General features: G+C 40.6%; 1 protein-coding gene and 1 long non-coding RNA gene across 7 annotated transcripts in view; one reads left to right on the plus strand and one right to left on the minus strand.

The window, feature by feature from the left end:
* The window catches only part of rgs12b (regulator of G protein signaling 12b), a 48700-nt gene that overhangs the window by 21338 nt on the left and 5709 nt on the right, over positions 1-21653 (plus strand). For all 6 annotated transcript variants that reach the window (XM_044346295.1, XM_044346294.1, XM_044346297.1 and 3 more), the window contains exons 6-11: positions 12625-12646; positions 18452-18621; positions 19328-19420; positions 19631-19774; positions 20920-21102; positions 21394-21544. In XM_044346295.1, the coding sequence (XP_044202230.1) occupies positions 12625-12646; positions 18452-18621; positions 19328-19420; positions 19631-19774; positions 20920-21102; positions 21394-21544 (763 nt within the window). The remainder of the gene's footprint in view (positions 1-12624; positions 12647-18451; positions 18622-19327; positions 19421-19630; positions 19775-20919; positions 21103-21393; positions 21545-21653) is intronic.
* Positions 18623-19679, minus strand: LOC122979093. Its single transcript, XR_006402796.1, has 3 exons — positions 19604-19679; positions 19313-19400; positions 18623-18707 (listed from the first exon to the last, which is right to left on the minus strand). It is a non-coding gene; the product is annotated as an uncharacterized LOC122979093 (long non-coding RNA).

Below are 21653 nucleotides of genomic sequence, written 5' to 3' on the forward strand. Positions count from 1 at the left end.
AATCAAGCGACAACGACATTCTGTAGCGGTTTGGACATTTGAAAGCCATCACTTCATCTCTCTGCTTGCACACACACACACACACATTGAACAGCTGATGACAATGTGTGCTGAGGGGAGCTCTCACACGCAGTGCTGAGGATTACTTGTCTCTTCCTTCATGGAGCAGCAAACTTTGAGCGTGGATTCTGAAACGGCCGCTGAACCAGTGAGTAACGAGTTGCGTGTGCACGTGTGTATGTGTGTGTGCGTGGGTATTTATGTGCGTGTGCTCTTCCTATATTTGATGCAGTCGCATCTCACTGATGACTCCCTTGCTTCTGTCACATATTGCATGCAGATTGTGTTACACAATCGTGACTTTTTGTTGACCAATGTTACTGAAACAGATGCTGTAGGTTCTATCAGAACTATAACTGTGTTTGCCACTGTGAATGTAAAGCCTCATCAAACTCTTTTATTTGAATCATGAAGCAACAGAACAAATGAGAGCTACTGCTTAATGTCACAGCTCTCTGCTTTTGTTGTTGTTGTGGACCTGTCAGTTCACACTCCAATACATATGTCTTTAGATTTAAATGTGTTGAATGAACTTAAACTTTACTTATGAGGCCTAGCTCTGGAATGACAGATCATGTGACCTGTGCGAAGCCAATCACAAAGCTGTTTCTGGCTCTTCTGAGTTAAAGGGAAGCCTGTTGATTCTTTGATTCAGTCCATTAGATCAAAAACTGCAGAGCATGGAGAGAGGAAAGAGACAGTGTTGTATTTATTTTCCATGGATCTTACTGGGAATTGTTTTGAGGAAAATATTTTGATATGTTATTGTGGTCTGCTATTCAAATATAAAGGTGCCAATTAGTTACAGTATGTCTAGTTGCAAAAAATAGGATGAATATTTTATACTAAATGTACATTGTGTTAATATATGTCATAGTATGTGGAGTGAGATTATAGTCAACAAGGTTGTTTCATGTAGTCAGTTGGGTCAGTTGTGTGTGTGTGTGTGTGTGTGTGTGTGTGTGTGTGTGTGTGTGTATGTGTGTGTGTGTGTGTGTGTGGGCAATCTTGAGTGAGGGGGTTTTGACACTCTGGTGGAAAGCAGCACAGGACATTATTTCACTAAACACAGCAGTGAGAAAAGAACGGCCTGAAAGCCCTCTGACCCAGCACACACACACACACACACACACACACACACACACACACACACACACACACACACACATACACATAGGCATAAAAACGCTCATTCATATCCCCCCCAAAAAGTGAATAAGCACACAATCCGATGCTCAAAGATAACAACCTGCACGCACATCTCTCCTTCTATGTGAGGGTGTGTGTATGTGTGTGTGTGTGTGTGTGTGTGTGTTCCTCGTGATATCCCCTGGGAGCAGAGTGTGTTGGGGTAGGAAAATCAGATGATGAGACAGGATCAACGCTGCTCCTGTACATGAAACACCTCAGGAGGCCAGGAGTCACATCAGATGTAGCTCCAGTCTCAGATAAACACAAGTGTTCCTTTTTATCTTCATCAAGTGCCAGATGGGTGCAGTTTACCACATCAGCACAATCAAACGGTGTCATGTGATAAGTCAGTTGCTGGGCTGTGAATTAAATGCACTCAAAAAATACAGAGGGTAGACAAAATTATACAAAAAAAAAAACGTACCAGTTTGAGGCTTCAGTTTGAAGTGCTGTTAAGCAAATATCCTGTCAAGTGTCTTTCAGTCAGTTTGTTGAAGGTCTGCTTATGACCCCTGTTCCTCTTTACTAGTGTAGTTTTCCTGTGCTTGGCATGAGTCATCATGATTTTTTAAACATTTATCCCCTTGCCATATGACAGAATTTTGCAACATTTGTGACTGTTGTCACCAGCTTGTTAGCTACTTACTACTGTAAATCACAATTTCAAAAAGGAGCAACACGTGAGTCACATCAAGTTGAATAACAAGTAGTGGTACGTGTCTCTACATGTAATAGAGATATGACAGTCACCAGTTTGATGAGTGGGTTTTCAAGGACATATTACACAATTCACAAGTAGGGCAGTTCTGCTATTTTGGCCAACATACGTATGTTCACTTTCCTAAATATCATCATGTGTGTGTTGTTGCCAGTGACGTCTGCCTTCAGCTGGTGGTCTGTCTAATCCCATTGATAAGGCTGATTAACTCATTGTCATTGATTTACTGTCACATTTAAATAATCATTGGTACAGCTAATGGCACATCTCTTCTTTCAGCATCAAAAGAAAAATGATCTGAAGAAACAAAAAAGCTTTTTTCCTGCTCTGATGTACTTGATGCCTCACCTCAATAGCAACAGCAGAGGGCACTGTTGAGTTTTGTTGGATGTGGGTGTTAGCGTGCAAGTCAGAGAAACGAAGGGATAATAAACTCTTTTCTGCAGCAAAAATATTGTCAGTGGTTCGTTTTCTTTGGCAGAGATGATTTGAAAGTGAGTAAATACAGATACAATATCGTTAGTTTGACCATTAAGGAAAACCATCTGTTGATTCCTAGTGTGCTGCTGTATGCTAACTCTTCCATATTCTCAGTTAAGACACTGGCTCCTGTTCACTCTATTTTATTACAGGTGTACGTTCTCAGGCACCATGCCTAATTTCAGGCATAGAGCAGTTTTAAATTCATATAATACTTAATTCAATACATTGCACATTGTATTTCCTCCATAGACAACTTTTCAGGCTCACAAATATTTTCTTGCTTTAATCCCTGTTATTATCACAAAGTTAACTTTTTGAATATTTCTCATTATGATGTTAATTTGGAAAAGTTAAAAACTAATTAAAAATCCCATTATATACAGAGGTTAGGCAAAATAACAAATATAGATTTGGGCAATATGACAGTATACAATGAGATGATATGATTCTGTCAGCCATCAGAGGTTTTGATATTCTGTTAATAGTAAGGAGCTAGCCTCTAGTCATATTCATCTATTCAATGAACATGACTACTTTATGTTAGTGTTAGAGTTGGAAATGAACCTGAATTTATCAGATAATTAATTCACAGCCTGATATAACCCACTTAGTTTATATGCCAACAGATCTAAGTATGCTTGTGTGTTTAGTAAATGCTTTGTACATGTACATGGTTAGCCAAACATGTGTATTTTAACCATAAAAGTATGTGTGGTTAAAATAAAACATTGTTTCAGAAATGCTAATTCACTCTAGAAGCACAAAATTTATTCAGTGCTAACTTTTAGCGTGTGTGTGTGTGTGCGTGCATGCATTGAGTGCACACCAGAATGTCTCTCTGCGTGTGTAGTCCTGTTGTGTTACTGTCATCAGATATTTGCAGAAGAGAATATTTCCCTCTTATGTTGAACTGCCCTAGAAAAGACCATAATCTAACACACACGCACCCAGATACACACACACGCACAGTTGCACATTCTCACAAACAAAACAAAGCTGCTTGGCTAGACCACAGGAATCAGACTAAAGAGAGGAGTGAGACATGAGAAATCCCTCCTGTCTTCTCTTTTTTCTTCTCTTCTCTTTTGTTTTCTTCTCTCTTCCTTTTCTCACCAGGATGTGGATTTAGCCAATTTAAACTTTGTCATATCCCACTTATCCCATGCGGCGCCTGGCACCTCTCTCTTCCCCTCCGTTGACAGATTTGGGCCGAGCTTGAGCACAGGTTACTCTTAGACCACTTATAGTTCTTCCTGGCCTGTTGAAGATGCATGAATAAACTAGCCAGCTGTTTTGAAATAAAATTTGAACAGTGCAGCTTTACTGGTATTTGAGGTGCATTAGCTGAACCAGGCAAACTTGGAAGTTTTCAGGTTCTACTGGGCGGCCTCTTTAGCGCTAGCAGCACTGGTAATTAGTGTTCTGGCAGCGCTGTCAGCCTCAGTGTGTGTGTATGTGTGGTAGTGGTAGTGGTAGTGGGGGGGCTGAGTGCCGGAGCCATCCCTGATGTTGCTATGATACGGGGACGTGGAAGGCTAACATTAACTTTAACAACAATATGGCGCAGCGTTTTGAGCTCCATGGCCTGAAATGGCACTTGTAGTGCTGAAAAGAGGGCAGTGAATGTCACCTGTTTTGGGCTAATAATCTTTAAAGTGACACTTTCACATTGAAAATAATAGGAAGAAATTTCTAGAATTTCTAGTTAACACGGTCAGGTCCTGACAAAGCTCTTAATGTCTTATGGTTTTTCTCAGGGTTTTAGAGGATGTAGCTCAGCTCTTTGATGTTTTATTTTTGGGGGGAGTGGGGGTTGGCACATCCTACGAGGTGAGACTTTCTAAATAAATGCGCACAAAATGCAAATACAAAAGACAGTTTTATATGCTGTAATACATTTGGATTCCCCACAGCTCTACAGTCTGGTACAAGGCCTGCTCATAGAGAGAAGATAAGTGGAGACACTCATTAACAGTTAATTAAATACAGTAATTGTAATTGAACATGAAGACAAGACAAATACACACACAGTGCAGCTTAGTGAAGCTACACACACATACTCATTTACTGCATGTCTTTTCCAACCAGTGTATGGTTTATTCCAGTGAGTCATCACCGTCAAAGACAGTGGGATCAAAAAGACAGATTGTGGAAGTATTTGAGAAGGTGTGAGAGAAACTCTTACTCTTTTTTTGCCAAAACAGGAAATTAGGGGGAGCTAGGTGTAGGCTCAAGGCCATATGCACAAATTCAATTGCAGCCTTTGTTTGTGTGTGTGAGAGAAAGAGTGAGTGTGTGCTGAAGTAGGCTGCTCTGTCCTGTGAAGTGCCTTTGTTAGCTTCAGTTGACCTTTTAGCAAACCTTTAGAATTTTCATTAATCTTTTTAAAGGAGTTTTTTGTCTCTCTTTTTATCCCCTCTCTACTTCTCATCTGTCCTTTTTTAACACATGAAGCAATAAACATAAAAATAATTTCTTAAATCGCCAGAAAAGATCTGACACAGCTGAATTTGATCAGACCTAAACCTTCATGTACTGCGATTTGAACAGGGAAGTGTAGGACGAGGGTGGAGAGGTAAAGGCTGTGCTTCAACATGATTGGCAGACTGACCTTTGTTCCCTCCCCTTCTCTGTAACTGCTGCCTGATGGGGGCGTGTCACTATGGAAACGAAGCGGTGTGTCTGTGTGTGTGTGTGTGTGCGAGAGAATGGAACTTCCTAGTCAGTCTGTCAGTTCAGGTTGTGGAGGAGTGTGTGTGCGCGTGTGTGTGTGTGTGAGAGAGAGAGAGGAGAGGGCTATATAATGTAGTGAGAGAGAAACTGTGTGTGTTTCCTTCTCGCAGCTTTAGCAGATAGTTACAGCCAATTCAACGTGTGTGTGACAGATGTGCCGAGGCATGGCTCCCTCCGAGTCAGCTGTCTGCAGTTTCCTGTCCTAGAAAACTTCCAAAGAAGCTCAGTTAGCGTCAGAGTTCGCGCGAGTGTATGTGTGTGTGTGAACATGACTGTTTTTGTGTGCTAGATATGTAGATTAAGCAGTCATTAGGTTTTCTCCTCTGTGAGAGGAGAGCAGGATGAGCCTGAGGAAGAGGCTCTCCTTCAAGCGGGTCTGGAACTTCAATACAGTGAGTAGTACACACACACACACACACACACACAACACACTTACTGTGCTTTACAAGTGGTCTGTAGAAAAGTACTGAACTTCTAAGTACATTTTAGTAGAAGTGTACAGAAAGAGTTATTTACTCATCTGCTCATTTATTCATGTCCATGGAGGCAAACATAAGAAGACAAAGTAGTTTCAAATAACAAACCTAAGTCTGACTGGTTAGGCTGTTAAAGTGCCACATGTAGAAAAAGCCACAACAAAAAAATCAGCTGCACTTTTCCTGATGACAAGGCGTCAGTGTCGTACTCCAGTTTCAGCTCGCCTTGTCATGAATATCAGAGAGGGATGAGTGAAGGTGTCTGCAGTGTGTACCAGTGTTGTTCCGCTCGCTACACGTGCGAAATGCAGGGACAAACAGGAAAACGAGGGGACTATTACATACAGCAGAGAACACAAGGAGAAAGAGGAATCCATTACCTTCAGAGCATACAATATGAAAGGGGAAAACACAGGGATGGGAGGCACAGATAGAAAATGGAAATGAATGAGAGAAAGAGAGAGAGAGAGAGGACAAGGAGCTCTTGGGGGGAAAGAACAGAGCAGAAGTTAAAAATGAACAATCCATTCTGTGGACGGTGGTGTCAGACAGGGGAAGTGTGCGTAAAGGTGAAGTGAGATAGAAGAAAAGAAAGACTCACAAGAGTTTGAGAAAGCTCCAGGCTGTTTCTCTTCCTCTCAAAGCCAGATGTGTTTTGGGCCAGGGCGGGAGATGGAGACAGAGGTTGGGACAGGGCCAGAAACTGAGACAAATGGAGGCGAAGACAGAAAGAGCCTCTTTTTTTTTTTTCTTGCCTCTGTGTGTGTGACCCAAAGTTCGTCCTGTGCATGTTTAAAGAAACTGAGCAAAAACAGCTATAAAACAATAGAAAGGTAAGCTGACTCTGCTCTCTCAGTACTAGTGAATTTCACTTTATTTGGTGTGTGGACTGGCAGCTGTGAGAGCGTGTGTCTGCGGGTGTTCAGACAGAGGTATTTGATCAGATTGTATTGTATTCACGTCTGTTCCCTCTTCTGCCTGTGTGACGGTGGTGCGCTTAAGGCAAGGAGCCAAGTAAAACAGACATTTATCACCCGCTCAGCCTCTGAGTCACATCTCCTGTGCGGCTCTATTGTAGGGAAGCAAACATTATCTGCATTCCTCTCTTTCATGGAGAGTAGATATTGATTCCTGAGTGCATCGCAGGGATTTAGGCTTTCCCAGAATTCCAGAGACAGTCGCAGAGCATTTCACATCAGAATAAAAAATTAAGTTTTGAAATGTTTGTTGAGATTTTGAACCCATGGGGCCATTGACACGGAGTTTCCTGATTGTTCTATTTGTTTATCTGTTGCTTTAGTCAGTTATGTATTTTCAAAATCTTTCTGAAAATCATTTTTTTCAGGAAGTGCTTCGATTTGGTATTTGTGCCCCCCCCCCCCACCTCCGTGTTCACACCTGCGGAGCCTCATTTGACTGACTTTTGGATCATTACAAGCTAATCAGCTTGTTTGCCTCATCTTGCCTCACAGAGTTAAGCTACGCTAAAGCTAAGTGGTTTCATGGTTGCCAATCCTGGCAGAGTGACTCTGGTCTTCTCAATGGCAGCTACTATTCACCTCATATTCAAAAGTAAACACACAGGCACGCACACATTGAGACTGTTGGCGCAACAGCTTCCTCCTCAGCTGGAAGTGTGTGTGTGTGTGTGTTTAAGCGTGTGCAGTTTGGAAACCTGCATTGTGAATTCCAAGTCACCTTTTAAGGACAGCGTGTGTATGTCAGTTGTTCAGTTATAGGTGTGGTCTCTTGTGGTAATGCCAGTGTTTACAGGCACATGAGTACACTTAGAGGACATGTTCAGTGTTCTTCCATATTTCAGTCTATTCAGTCATCTTTCACTTCGCTCTCACACCTACATAAGAGTGGATTCTCATTCCTTACCAAAGGTGGCAGTTACAGCTCCAGTGTCGGAGCCAGGAATAGGTTCCTGTGGTACAAACAGGGTTGTCTTTGTGAGCGCTTGTGCGTATGTTATCCCTGACAGTTTCTCCCACAGATAGACATATTTTATTCACCCTGTCAAGTGTTACTGGCTGCTCTATGTCTCATCTTATAAAACAGAACGTCTTTTTCCAGGAATCATCGTCCACCTAGAGGCACATACAACACACAGACAAGGAACGTTTCGGAAACTTCAGACTGTTTAAAGAGACTTTTATGGGTTTTGAAGTATTAATATTATGATAACAGTGAGAATGGACACCTGTAAATTATACCGTGTGTTTAGCTCTAGTTTGAACCCAATGTCCAGAGTGCATAACTGATGATGTAAACCACCCCTTTCTTACTAGTCACAGCTAATAAAGCACTTGGGACCTGCACACAAGGTGACCAACCACTCCCTACACACACGTTCACACACATACACATACATAAACCCAACATAAACAGGCTGTGCATGTGGCTACACGGTGGCATTTTATGTTCAGGGAGCTGAAAAGTAGGAGGATGTAGGTGAACAAACATGTTTGGACCTGTACACAAAGAAACCATGTTTTACACATAATCCAGTGGGGTATGTTATCGCTACTGATCAACAGTCATAATATAGTGCCTCCTACACTCTTATCAGTCGCATCTTGTATGTAGAAGATTTCTGTGTATAGACAGGGATCCTGATGAGAGACATGCATCATCAAGTCTACTGGAAATAATAAATGGCCCTGGATGTGATTCAGACCAGCGTGTGTTGCAAGTGAGTGTTATAAAGACATATCTTATCTTTTGTTGAAGTGGGTGAGGGTGTTGAATGTTGACACAGTGAATAAATTTTCCGAAGTATCATTGTTCAGAGCACAGTCAGGACTTCTCAGAACAATTCAAGATTTTCCAGCAGCCGCTATAAATTAGGCCACTGAACCAGTTACAATTGGGGTATATATGAGGTTTGATGTTATTGATATATGATGATATCTACCAATAAGGGCTGAAATAATTAGTCAATCAATCAGTCTAGGAACATAAAATTACAATTACTTTTAATTAATATTTCAGTAATTTATCAAGCAAAAATGCCAAACATTTATTGGTTACACCTTTTCATATATAATGATTAGCTGCTTTTCTTTGGTTTATATCAGTGTTTATTGAATATTTTTGGGGTTTGGACTGACAATCTGAAGATGTCACCTTGGGATTTGATAAATTATTATGAGCAATTTGGCTTAATTATTTGATGGATTTAAAAAAACATGAATTGATATTTGTTACCTGAAGCCCTACTTCAAATGACATTCTGCCCACCAAAGAACACTGACAAGTTTACTTTTCAACTTCAAAAGGTCCCAGTCTGCACATATCTCGGTTGCAGTTCTTTCAGTAAGAAAGGTTAAGGGACCCTTTTCAGAAATAATTGTTTCTGTTATGCGTTTGTTTAAAACAAAGTTTAAAAAATATAATGCTGTTTCAGCTAATATATAATCTGTTTTTAAACTCTGTCAATTTGGTATCAGCCACAAAATCCAGTATTAGTCAAGCTTTAGACTGCGTCTGATGTGTCTGTGATCACAGCTGTCAAGTAAATTTGTCTATTTTGTATTAATACATCAAATAATTGTGGTATACTGTGTTGCAAATATTGCAGATAGTCAGATTATATGCTCTGGAATACCATAAAATTCAAAAATGTCAGAGCAAGAGAAAGTCAAATACCTGACCAAGCTGCTATTGTCAATCACTGATTTAAGCTTGTATTTAATGAAAGTGTAGACTTTCTTTTAGTGCCAATGATTTTATTTCTGCAGAAACATTCAGTTTGATGTACACAGAAACAACCAAAATATTCCTAGCCACGGCTAGGAATATAACGGCTGTCATGCAGTATTATGACTGACTCTATCTGAGACAGTTTAAGTGGTGAATACATAGCATGTTGACTGATAAGAAGAAACCATTAGCTACAGCTCTGCAGTAATTCACCACAACACACATTGAGAGGTTTTGCTTGGAACTTTTTTTCTTCTAACAATAAACCAAGTCTTCCGCAAATGTGGAAAGCCTAATCATGACTATAAGTCATGTGCAGCTGTGTCACTTTTTTTCTTCTGAACTTATTGTGCATTTACTGTATGATGGGGGACATAAAGGCCCCATTAATATCTGTGGAAATCAGCATCACCACCAATAACCGCAGACAATATTGGAGCTATGACATATCAGTAAAAGCTTATTGCCAGTAATGATGTAGTAGTCTAATAAAGTCTTAGAGCAGTTGAGACTGAGAGCACATGGAAGCTATGAACTGGAAGGAGAGTTTTGTTGGCTGCAGACTGTGGGAGATATATTTGATATTATGACTCTCTATTATCAAAGCACAATTTTCCAGATGCATGCATCCCTGTGGATAGAGGCTTGGATAGAAAATCTTAAGGAGGAATTGAGGGAAAGTCTGGAAAACCCCAGTCATTCCCTGTGGGCTGTCAGGAATGACCAGGATCTGCCAGGAGAGGAGGGGGGACACCACTGGAATGACAGAGGAAAGGGAATGAAGAGAGTGAGTTGAGGGAAAAAATGGAAGGAGAGAGATGGTAATGAGGGACAGAAGAAGAAAGAGCAAGATGACTGGATAGGGGGAAAACAGGAGACAAAAGGAGGGAGTTTGAAAATAGGTTAGAGGGGAAGAAAAGAAAGAAGAGAGGAGACTTGGGGCCTCGACCAGGGGCCAAGCCGCTCCACTACAGAGTACGTCTGGAAGTGATCACGCTGGATCTGAATGGGGACGGGGGGTGAACACACACACACACACACACACACATACATTCACAAATGCAAAAGAATGCACCCTACATACAAAAGACATCTCTAACAGATGTTGGCCACATGCACATCGGCTACACCCATATAAAATACACAGCATGTCGTAACACACACACACGAACACACATGCACATCAGAGACACTGAAATGTGTGTGAAACGAGAAACGTGTGGGACTCTAATCAGTGTGAGGATCGGGTAACCAGTCTCCACTGCTGAGGTTTCTCCCTCTGTCATTTTCTCTTGTCCCCTGTGCTGCTTTGACCACAATCAACTCCTATAAAATCACATCAAATCTCTTTAACATGTCGGTGCCAACCTCTGCTCTTCCAGGGACAGTCTGAAATAGATAATCCCTGTGATTACACTGACTTTGCCATCTGGCCAGGACAGCTTGACTCAAGTGAGGAAAAATGGCCAAGATGCACATGAATGGGGCCTGGAGAGGGTGGGGGGATGAAGGGGGTGGGGGGTGGGGGGGGTCAACTTAATCAGATTTATGTAGTTTAAAAGTGCACATTGAATCTGCATCGGGATGTTGCACAAATGAATTAGAATGAATTGAATACGATGAGTTTTTACAGTAAAAGCTGTGTGTGAATTTTTGAAAACAAGACTTCATGACTGACTGAAGATTGACTACTGTGTGTTTATATGCACATGAAAAACCAGGTTACTAGAAGATATCAGGTTGTGACAGGAAATCTGGTAATGCATTTGCCTACACTGATGTAACCCTTTTACTGTAAAGCCTGCATATAGTTGATCCTAGGATTGTTTTTGTGTATGAGTGATATATAAGATGCTGCTTCTTGAAGTTTTTCTGAGGGGGCCGGACCGGAGAGCACGGTTTTTTCCATATTTGTGTGACTATGTCTGAATTTAACAGTGAGGAAACTGACTTATTTAGACCCTTTTAAAGTCCTTTGTTAACTAGCAGATTTCTATTTTTATTTTAGTGTCAGTTTCAATTGTAGTCATTTTATTGATTTGAACACAAAGACATAGTCCTTCAACAAATAGTCTTTTTTTAGTCATCCTGCGTCGTTCACAGCAATTTACAGTGGAACAAAACACTTTCATAGCCACATGGCTTCTCTACAGCCTGCCTTTGGTTAAATAAATAAGCATAAAGTCAGTCACTAGCAAGATTGGTGGTCAGATTAACGGCATCAAAAGCCTCTGACAGATTGACTGTGTGGCTCGGTGTTGATTTTTTTTTTTTTTTTTTTTTAACATCCAGAGAGCCGATGTTAGTTTGATATTCCGCTATTTGCTTCCCTTGTCTTTCTCTCATATTCTCTTTGGCAAACAGTTCTGTCTTAAATTGCTGCTCACCCCTCCTCTGTTGTCTCGCTTCTATCTCTCTCTCTCTCTTTCTCCCTTTTGTCTACTCCTCTCCTTTTGCTGTGCCTGAGTCACAGAGTGTTTCAACTATGTTCCAGAGTTAGCTACATTACTGATGTCTGCGTTGAATGATCTCATCCCGGCTCAGCATGTCTGGAATAAAAATCCCTGAGTTGTATGCTGTGTGTGTGTGTGTGTGTATATGTGTGTGTGTGTGTGTATGCGTGTGCTGTTTTGTTAGGGAAATAGAATTTGAGTCTGAACTGAGTTCTCTCTGTCTGTGTTTGTGTGAGTGGAAAATAGTAAGACAGTAAAGGCTGTTGATTAGATGCAAATTCAATGAAGTTTGTTATGTTGTCTGTTTGGATATGTTTTGTGTAGCTGTGTGATAAATTCTAAAATTAGTGATAGTGAGATATGGAAGTAAACAACACACCTCATTGTGAAATCGGGGGCAGGTAGGCCTAAAAGTTCCCCTTTTCACACTCACTCACTCACACACACACACACACACACACACACACACACACACACACACACACACACACACACACACAGTAAAGCCACACCCCTGTGAGGAGGTTTTCTTGCAGAGCAAGCACAGCCAGTTCACAGATGATTCCACCCACACACAAGACAATGAGTGTGGGCGCTAACCTACTGTGTCATGATGTGAAAGTGTGTATGATAATGGGTCAGATCCTGTGAGAAGAAACAGTCAGTCTGTGTCCGTGTCTCCATGTGGTCAAAAGCGTGTGTGCCTGGGCAGCTGCCTCTTGGCCCTCATGTACTGTTCCAGCTTGTATGAATGTGTGATGAGGAGAGATCCTAATCCATGTCTCTCTGTGCTTTTTTACAGTCTGCTGCAGTCTCCGATGGAGGTGAGTTGATCTGTTTTCTCAATACTTATTCTCATAATTTTGTTGACCTTTCTCATGACCTTATCTCAACCTTCTCTCTGCCAATTTCTGTTTTTATTTTGACATTCAACACACCCTTGACAATTATCTATTGAATTGGCTTGAATTGACCTGCTCAACTTCTGCCCCACCTCTACCTGCTCTGCTCCAGGCTGTAACCTAAAGATAGTCCCAACTTTGTAAACAGATCAGCTGTACAACAAGAACTTGCCATGGCAAGTCATGGATGGGACACACAGCATGAGACAAAAGAAGGTGTTGAGTCAACTTTAAAGGGAAAGATTAAATTCTCAATGGCTGACATGTTGCTTTTACTTCACTAATTCTTCCGTGTGTATTTGTGATGCAGTTTTGAATTAGATGGAATAGTTTAATAACTGACAGTTCTACATTACCACAATGTAATAGCATGTCTAAAAGAAAAGGTGTTTATAGCTTTTCCAAATGGCTCGCCTCCTCCAAGACGTTGATGGTGTTGCACTCATAAAAAGTGATATTATAGTTGTGTGAAACAGAGTGAGAGGGAAGTTGCCATCCTGCAAACCTGCTCACCTCTACACACCTGGGCGTGCTTGTCAGATTGTCATTTTGGGAAGTAACAAAAATTGGCAGACATTATCTATCCACATATTGAAGTTGGAAAGGTGCGGGGGAGGGTGTTTCAGTCGCTGTTAGATTTGTTTGAAGCATACTGAGATTTTAATAAAACAAATTATCTATATCAGGGTTTAATTTATTACTGCTCACTTCTATACTATCAGTTCTGTGTTTTTTTTTATCAGCATGTATGTCTTAATAGGATTTACTCTGTGTTCCCTTTTGGTGTTTTGTTGTGTTGTTCTGGATCTCATTAGATGTAAAGTGCTGTGTCTTGTGTGCAATTAGCATGTGCCAACAAAAACGAAAGGTCTTGGATTTAGGAGACTTTCTAATGGAGCTTTAACGCCTCACGGTGCACTTAAAAGACACAATTTATGGCTAATGGGCGATAAAAGGAGGAAGAGGAGGTGAGAATCAACACAAAAGGGATGTAGAAGCCATGGCAGACATGTTTGTTTATAACCACTTATTCACACCACGTGTCTCTGGAAGAGAGGATGTTTTGTTTGTGAGTGCAGTGGAAACTCATTAACGCAGTGAAGGTTACACAATGAATGTTATCTCGGTCGGGAGGAATCCTGCACAACTAAACAGACGATTCTGTAAGAAGGTTTCTCCAATACTCTCACTAAATCAAATTGATATAAGAGATGTTTGGGATTTAGAGCTAAGTTGGGTTTATTGCAGCAAGTTACCTGGAAGTGCCTGGTGTTTGTAATTTTCTCTTGAGCATTTCTGCTTTCTTTCCAATAACACTTGTAGAGATTATTGATTATTTTGTGAGCAGCAGTACTGAGGGTGTTGATTGTATGAGATGATGGCAAAACGCTGTCCAGCATTATTGTTAACTTCTGCCAGTTTAACTCCTGTCTAACATAGACTCCACTCAAATGGCAGTTTTAAAGCCCCTAAAAACTTGGTACTAAATCTCCAGTTTTTTCCATAACATTAAATATTCATTACTAAATAAGCATAAACAGTAATCATCTGGTATTATTTATTAAGAGTTAAACAGTCAATAACTTAACTAGTTGCCTTCATCAAGACTGTGTGAGTGTGGTTTGATCAGATTTGATTGATAGTGGCATGGCAACATAAACAAACAACTTCTATCTATCCCATATCTCAACTGTCATCACATTTCAATTCAAATGTCGCTCAGTTCTGATGGATACTCAGAAATATGTGTGTGGGTGGGGGTGAACCGGACAGTCATCAATGGAAATAGTAAAAGGGTGGGTTTTTGGAAAGTGTAGTCTTTGAACCGATGAGGACGAAGGGGCATGCCCATTTAGGGTTTTATAGCTCAATCAGAAAGCTCTCATGTGAAATAACCCAGACTGTTCTACTGTGGCAGATAACTTTGTGTTCATTCTAGGACCCTTTCAATCATAGTAAGAAGCTGATTTAGAAAATATGTTTTCAGGGCCTTTAAAAAACTTGTTTCCTGCATGTCGGTAGTGATGATAGTAGACACTAAGTGTTGATTTTTAATATAACTTGCATTTATTTCATTTCATTTTTAAATCCAATAATAAGACACATTGTTTTTAAACCCTTAAAAAAATCCATCTTTGAAAGTTTTACATGATTATGTATTCATGGTTCAGTGTAGAAGGCTCGAGTGTGTTTTTAGAGCAGACATTTAAATACAGCACACAAATAGGAAATGTAATCATTCATGTAAATAACATAAAATGTACTGTATACATGAATTTAGGCCATTTCTTGAGTGAAAGTTACTCATGTAACTTACATTTTTGACAGTTACACGAGTAACTGTCCCTGTATGACTGTTGAATGTTAGACTGTACTTGGAGAGTGACTTCTGAAGGCCTATAGCAGAATCAGTTGTGCCTTGTTGTAAACCTTTCTCACAAATTTTGATTTATTTTGATCTGTCAGAAAAGTCAAGACAAGAGTAGGTTGATGTATATTCTTTCTTCTTTGTGTGTGTGTGTGTGTGTGTGTGTGTGTGCAGCTGCAGGCCTCATTAGTCTCAGTAGTGGCCTTCCTTTAACAAGCTCCTCATCAATACTGCAGGTTGTGTGTATGTGTGTGTGTCTGTGTGTAGAGGCATACATGTGTGTGCTCTTGCGTTTTTAGTTCCCTCCTCCCTCGGCTCTTAATTATTCATCATCTCAAGGCCTGTGTGTGCTTGTATCACTTACCTACCTGGAAGCTCATAGGCGTGCACATATGTATGTGTGTGTGTGTGCGTGTGTGTGTGTATTTGAATCTATGTGCGTGTGCATGCTGTGACCTGACTCTCTCTGTGGTCTCTCAGGTTGTCAGCTGGGTTGCTCACCACCGACAGCCTCCTTCCTTCCTTCAATCCCTCTTCTTTTCTTCCTGTTTTCCATCCTTCTCTCTTCCTCCCTGTGATGCTGTCATCTGTATCTGTGTGTGTTCGACCTGGTGTTGTTTGAGTTTGCGAGAGGCCCTGATAGGGTGAGTATGGATGGAGGGGCTTGGTTACCTCTTAGGATTCGCTACCTGCCCCGCTGGCACCACACAGGCTCCTACCAGCTCTACCCAGGTGAGGAGACAGCTGGTGTTTCTTGTCTAATTAAAGAAAATGCAGATTTTAGGCACAGAGGAGATAACATATTGACAGTAGAAGGTTTTGATGTTGGTTATCTTTTAGTTTACTGGCTACATCATTATAAGGCCATATTTAAGAGGAAGCTTAAAGAATCTCCAGATCACAGTTAGTTAAATAAATGTTTTTGTAGCTACCGACTGCAGACTATGGATCACATGAGCTTAAACCTGTCTGTTGGCAGAAATGTGGTAGAGCGAGTGCTGTGGTTAAAGATGTTGTTGCTAGTCTGAATGGTGTGACGATTAAATACTGTGGCTTACATTTTCCAGTGAACTCGGCCTGTGCTTTTAGCGTTGCTCTTCTCTATCTTCATCACAATATGACAGTGAACTGAACTAAAGCTGAGCATTTTCACAGCTAACTATCTTTCCAAACGGTTGACTTCCTTTTGCATCGGTATTAAAAGTTGCCTCTTTTTGAGAAGTGGACATCAGAATGAAGTTATTCAGTAATCTCACTTAAAGCCCCTGAAAACTTGGTTTCAAATTTGAAGTATTTCTCAATAACAAATAAGCATCAATTAAAGCTTGGAAAGATAAACATGCTTAGTTTTTATTTATAAGGAGTTTCAAAACTTCAGCTGCTTCATCAGGACTGTGTGGGTGTGGTTTGATCAGATTTTGACACTGGCCTGACCCCTCAGATTGTCATCTCATTTTGATTCAAATATTGCAAAATCCTGGTTCACAGAAGTATTTGACATCACCATTTTCCAATACAGAACAGAGGAAAATATAAATACAGAAATCCCTCTTGTGAAATAACCCAAGCTGTTAAAGTTTAGCAGAAAATTGTGTGTTCATGTAGAAAATAGGTTTCAGGACCTTTTAAAATCTTACTTGTTGAATATTTCCAGTTAATTTCAGTTATGAAAGTTGCAGAAATTGTAACGTCTAACTGTTTAAAATCAAACTTTGCCAAAAGAATTTTGTTTGGTTGGGTTGCGTGTTAGCTTTAATGACGAGCTTGCTACTGTCTGCTTTTGATAGAATTTTTATTCTGACGAAGAAAATGTGGAAAGTAGAAAAGCATAACCATGCAGTTACTAACATAATTCCTGTCTTAGCTCTCACTATTTTTCTCAAAAAATGTGCATATTGTTTATAGCCTGGTGTTACTGTTGTGATGCATTTCATATTGTTAGAGTATCTCTGTAATAGACTGATGATGATCTATCCAGGATGTGTGTTGTGATAGACTTCAGTTCCTGTGACATTGAGGAGGAAAATGGATTGGTTGATGTTGGCCTCTCATTCACAGCAATACAGAACCATTAACGAGTGAAGCAGAAGTCTCAGGAGTTATTTACTGTTGTTAAGAACTGAATACGAGTGAATGAGCAGGATTAAAAGTATCTTCAGTGTGAAAATTGTCATTGATAACATTAAATAGGAGAAAAATGAGCAAAAGCGGAAATCACACTGCAATTATCCATTTATAGCAAATTTCAAATTTTCCAAGTAAATCGCACAGAACTTTAGCTTTGGGCAGGATACTGGTCTTTCAGTTTATTTACAGGATTTGCGTCGTCCTGGGCACCTGACCGGTGATGGCTTCCCTCTGGCAGTTCTTGTATTTTGTTTTATCTCAACTGAGCTGCCCACTTTAAGTTCGTCAGGCCTGAAGCTGCATTATTCTGGTTATTCTCAGCTTCTCTCCTTTTTCCTTCTGCCTCCTGATCTTGTTTTTTTGCTAATCTGTCCAAACATTAGGAACATAGACACTCTGAGGTCTGGTGGTGGGAAAAAGACTAGATTCTTAGATGCATCTCCTTTGAGCAATGAAGCATCCATGTTCAAAACTCCTTCATTTGAATGTTAAAATAGTGCTTGATGAGTAAAATTTGTTTTGTCTGATATAGTGCAAACAGTGGTACACAGTTCTCAGTTTGATTATTTAATATGTGATTTTTGTATATATTTGCCATAGTATGTCACAGCCCGACGCTTAGATTGTGGCAAGAATAGGAGACCCTTGAGTGTCGTGAATTATAAAGTAAGTGTATTTACAACAAATGAGTTGAAAGTAGTTCAAACAAATGTTTAGGTCAAATCTGTAATATCAATATTGTAGGAATTGTATGAGTGAAAGTTTGCTGTATGGGTGTTGTGTTGCAAAGCGAATGATAAAGCAACAAAAAACCACACCGCGGACATGTGAGGGTTAACGAGCTCTCACTGGATTGGCTGCTACCCTGGCCTTATCATCAGCTGATAGTGTTGCCTTCAGGTACAGATCCTGCAGACAAAGTGGCTATACATTTAGGAAAAACCTGTTTATTTATCTTAATATGTACTGTAACCATATCACACAGCCAACAACATATTGCCTGATGATTCTGCTGTTGTGAATGTGTACATACAGTAAAAAAGTACTGAAATCTAAAACTGAGATACATCAAGAGATTTATTTTTTTTAAATCATTGGACCCTGATTACAATCAAGTTGGGAAGTATCTAGAGATTTCAAGCCCTACTGAGATACAACAAGTACTTGATGTTGCATGTGTTTGTTTGTGTGTGTGTGTGTGTGTGTGTGTGTGTGTGTGTGTGTGAGCGCAGAACTGAACAGCGTGGAGCTGCAGGGCTGCAGCAGCGACAACAGTCTGAACAGTAATGCCAGCCTTCCCAGCGTCCAGAGCCACCGGCGCCACACTGAGAGGAGAGTGGCCAGCTGGGCTGTCTGCTTCGAGAGGCTGCTGCAGGACCCCGTGGGCGTCCGCTACTTCTCGGTAACAGCACATGACGGGTGGTGGCAAATGCACATTCACAAGGACACATAAGCGGTCTCCAACTATGAAAGGGACTTAAATGAAACCTTTCACATGAAATAAAAATTAAAAAATAACAGAAAGAATAGAATAGAAATAAAGAAATTAAAGGTGGATTAGAAATAATTTTGTTAGCTGAGTATTCTGCCGTATGTTGGGACATTATGTTAAAAAGTAGATCATTGCTAAAAAGTTGGACTGCACTTATTTTAGAGACATTTTTGAATGTTACAAATCTATCGTGGGGCTGAACCATTTGATCAGGCCGGCTTGCAGTTTCATTTTGTTTGGACTGTGTAATATCTCTACTGGCAGAATCCTCATCAAGCAAACTGTAAGAATGTTTTTACAATTTGATGCATCAGATTTTGCATTCAATTTCTTGGATAGCAGCTATAGAGACAGACCTGCTGTAACCACTGACCTATACTGCATACAGAGGTGATAAGTGTCCTATACAGCAGGTACACAGTTCATACTCTATTATTGCACAGATTCACCAAAGGATTAATTTCCTTGCATTTCATCATATTCTAAACTGACTTTTTTCGTTTATTATCTCTACACAGCTGATGTAATCATGCTTGTTACTGTAGGACACTTCTGTCCGTATATTAGTTTGATTTTTATTTCATTTTTTATCCACATTTACCTCTTTGTGCTGCAGGAATTCCTAAAGAAAGAGTTCAGTGAGGAGAATATCCTGTTCTGGCAGGCTTGTGAGTTCTTCAGTCACGTCCCTGAGAATGACAAAAAGCAGGTAAAACACTCACAAGCACATAGTCAGATCACACTCATTTATCCACTGACATCCCCTCTAGCAAAGCAGAGGGAGATGTGTTACTTAGCTCTCTTCACTCATCTTCTTTGTCTAAAAATCTTGTCTTTTTTTATCTCTACTTCAACATCTGTTCCACACTCCATGTCCCTTACTGCAACTCACTCTGCTTGACTCTCCCATCTTTTCCAGTTATCTCAGCGGGCCAGGGAAATCTATAACAGCTTCCTGTCCAGTAAAGCCACCACACCGGTCAACATAGACAGTCAAGCTCAGCTCGCCGACAACATCCTCAACGCCCCCCAACCTGACATGTTCAAGGAGCAGCAACTGCAGGTAGCGTATACATCAAACACACACACACACACACACACACCAAGAGAGTTAACTAGCAACCCAAGGTGACTAGCAAACACTTCTGTCAAACAGGAAGCATCTGATCCAGAGGCTATACTTAGATGACACTGACCTCTGACCTTCCTCGTGGGGGGGAAGTGAAAGTTTTCCCTTAAGGACAAATTATTATCACTAATAAAACTGAAACAAAACAGACCCTTATTGAAAATGTACTAGTATTACAGCACTGGGTGCTCACACAACATAAGGTCAACTATTCATCTTCGCCTGCTGTCTAGCATCATGGATGTGAATGGCCTCTTAGATCTCCAAGTCATGGAGGGGGGAGAATTACTGAAAAGGTCTATTGATTTCAACAGCTGAGCTCAGATGTTCAAACTGATAAGAGTCACAAGGCTAGAAGGATATTCTCATCATCACCGTCTATATTTTTACACATCAAACATGCACACATATTCTCCCTGAGACACACACACACACACACACATCAAAGCCTGACATGAGCTTTTCCAAAATACCCCTGGGCTCATCAAGATCTCGTGGCGCCATTGACTCAGAATCTTGGGTCAGACTTATACACGCATGAGCTCTTAAACATACACATATACACCCACACTCGCACCAGGCTCTTTCCTTTTGTTCTTTCCCTCCGAGTACATGTATCTTTAACAAGAAACACATGAAAATATAACAGACACATTGGCATGTGATTTACAGAGCATGTTCATGCTCCATAAGAGGACACATCCTCTGGACCAGTGTTGGTCTCCGAGAAAATAAAATCATTTGTGTGTCAGTAGTCATCCATGAACATGAACAACCTCAAAGGGCTGCTTTCAGCATCTGTACGCATCTTCTTGTCATCAATTTATTCAGTCTTTGCTTTCTCCTTTCTTTATCCTCTCTAATCCTCCTCCTTTCTTCATTCCTTTTTCTGTCCTCTTCCTTTCTTCATTTTCTTTCTTCAATGCTTTTACCGTAGGTTATTTTTCCATCCTCTCTACCTGCCCTCCATCCCCTTTCCTTTCCTGTTTTTCCCTTTTCCTCCCTCCTTTTTTATGCGCTTGTTCTTTCCTTCCTGTATTTTTCTGTTGCCCACTGATTGCTTCTTTCCTTCCCTTTAGATCTTCAACCTAATGAAGTTCGACAGCTACACACGGTTCCTCAAGTCTCTGCTGTACCAGGAGTGTATGTTGGCGGAGGTGGAGGGCAGGCCCCTGCCTGACCCTTACCATGTTCCCAGCAGCCCCACCTCCAAACACAGCACCACTGGCTCCGACCGCTCCAATCTCTCCACACCGAAGAAGGTAACAACACACACAGCTTATAAATATATAAGTATATAAATATAGATAAGCTTATACTGCTTCTTACACCAAAATACAAGTGGTTATTGAATTTCAGGGGGTCACAGACTTCCTAAAAATCCAAACTATTTTGAAGAGTTGGAACGAACCCCAGTATTGTCATAAGTAGAACAGATAAAAGGTTTTGAAAGGCACTGCATCTGACTGTGTCTGTGTGTGCTCTAATGAGCCTGCTGTGTGTGCAAACTACTTTGTCTACCCCACTTCAATCATTTTGTTTGTGTCTTACAGGAGGACAAGAAGAGCAAGTCGGGCCGATCTTTGAACGAAGACAGCCGGGATGATTCAGGAGATCGGAGGAAGGGCATGTTCTTCTCCTGGTCTCGCAACAGGAGCTTCGGCAAAGGCCCGAAGAAACGAGAGCTAGCTGACTTAAACTACAGTCAGTAGTTTTCTTTATTTTACTTTATTTTTATTATTTGTCCTTTTTTCGAATTACTCCCTCATTTGTTTTTCTTGTAGACACTACTGATAAGTGTATTATTTTTCAG

The sequence above is a fragment of the Thunnus albacares genome, chromosome 3 (genome assembly GCF_914725855.1).
Source record: "Thunnus albacares chromosome 3, fThuAlb1.1, whole genome shotgun sequence".
NCBI lineage: Eukaryota > Metazoa > Chordata > Actinopteri > Scombriformes > Scombridae > Thunnus > Thunnus albacares.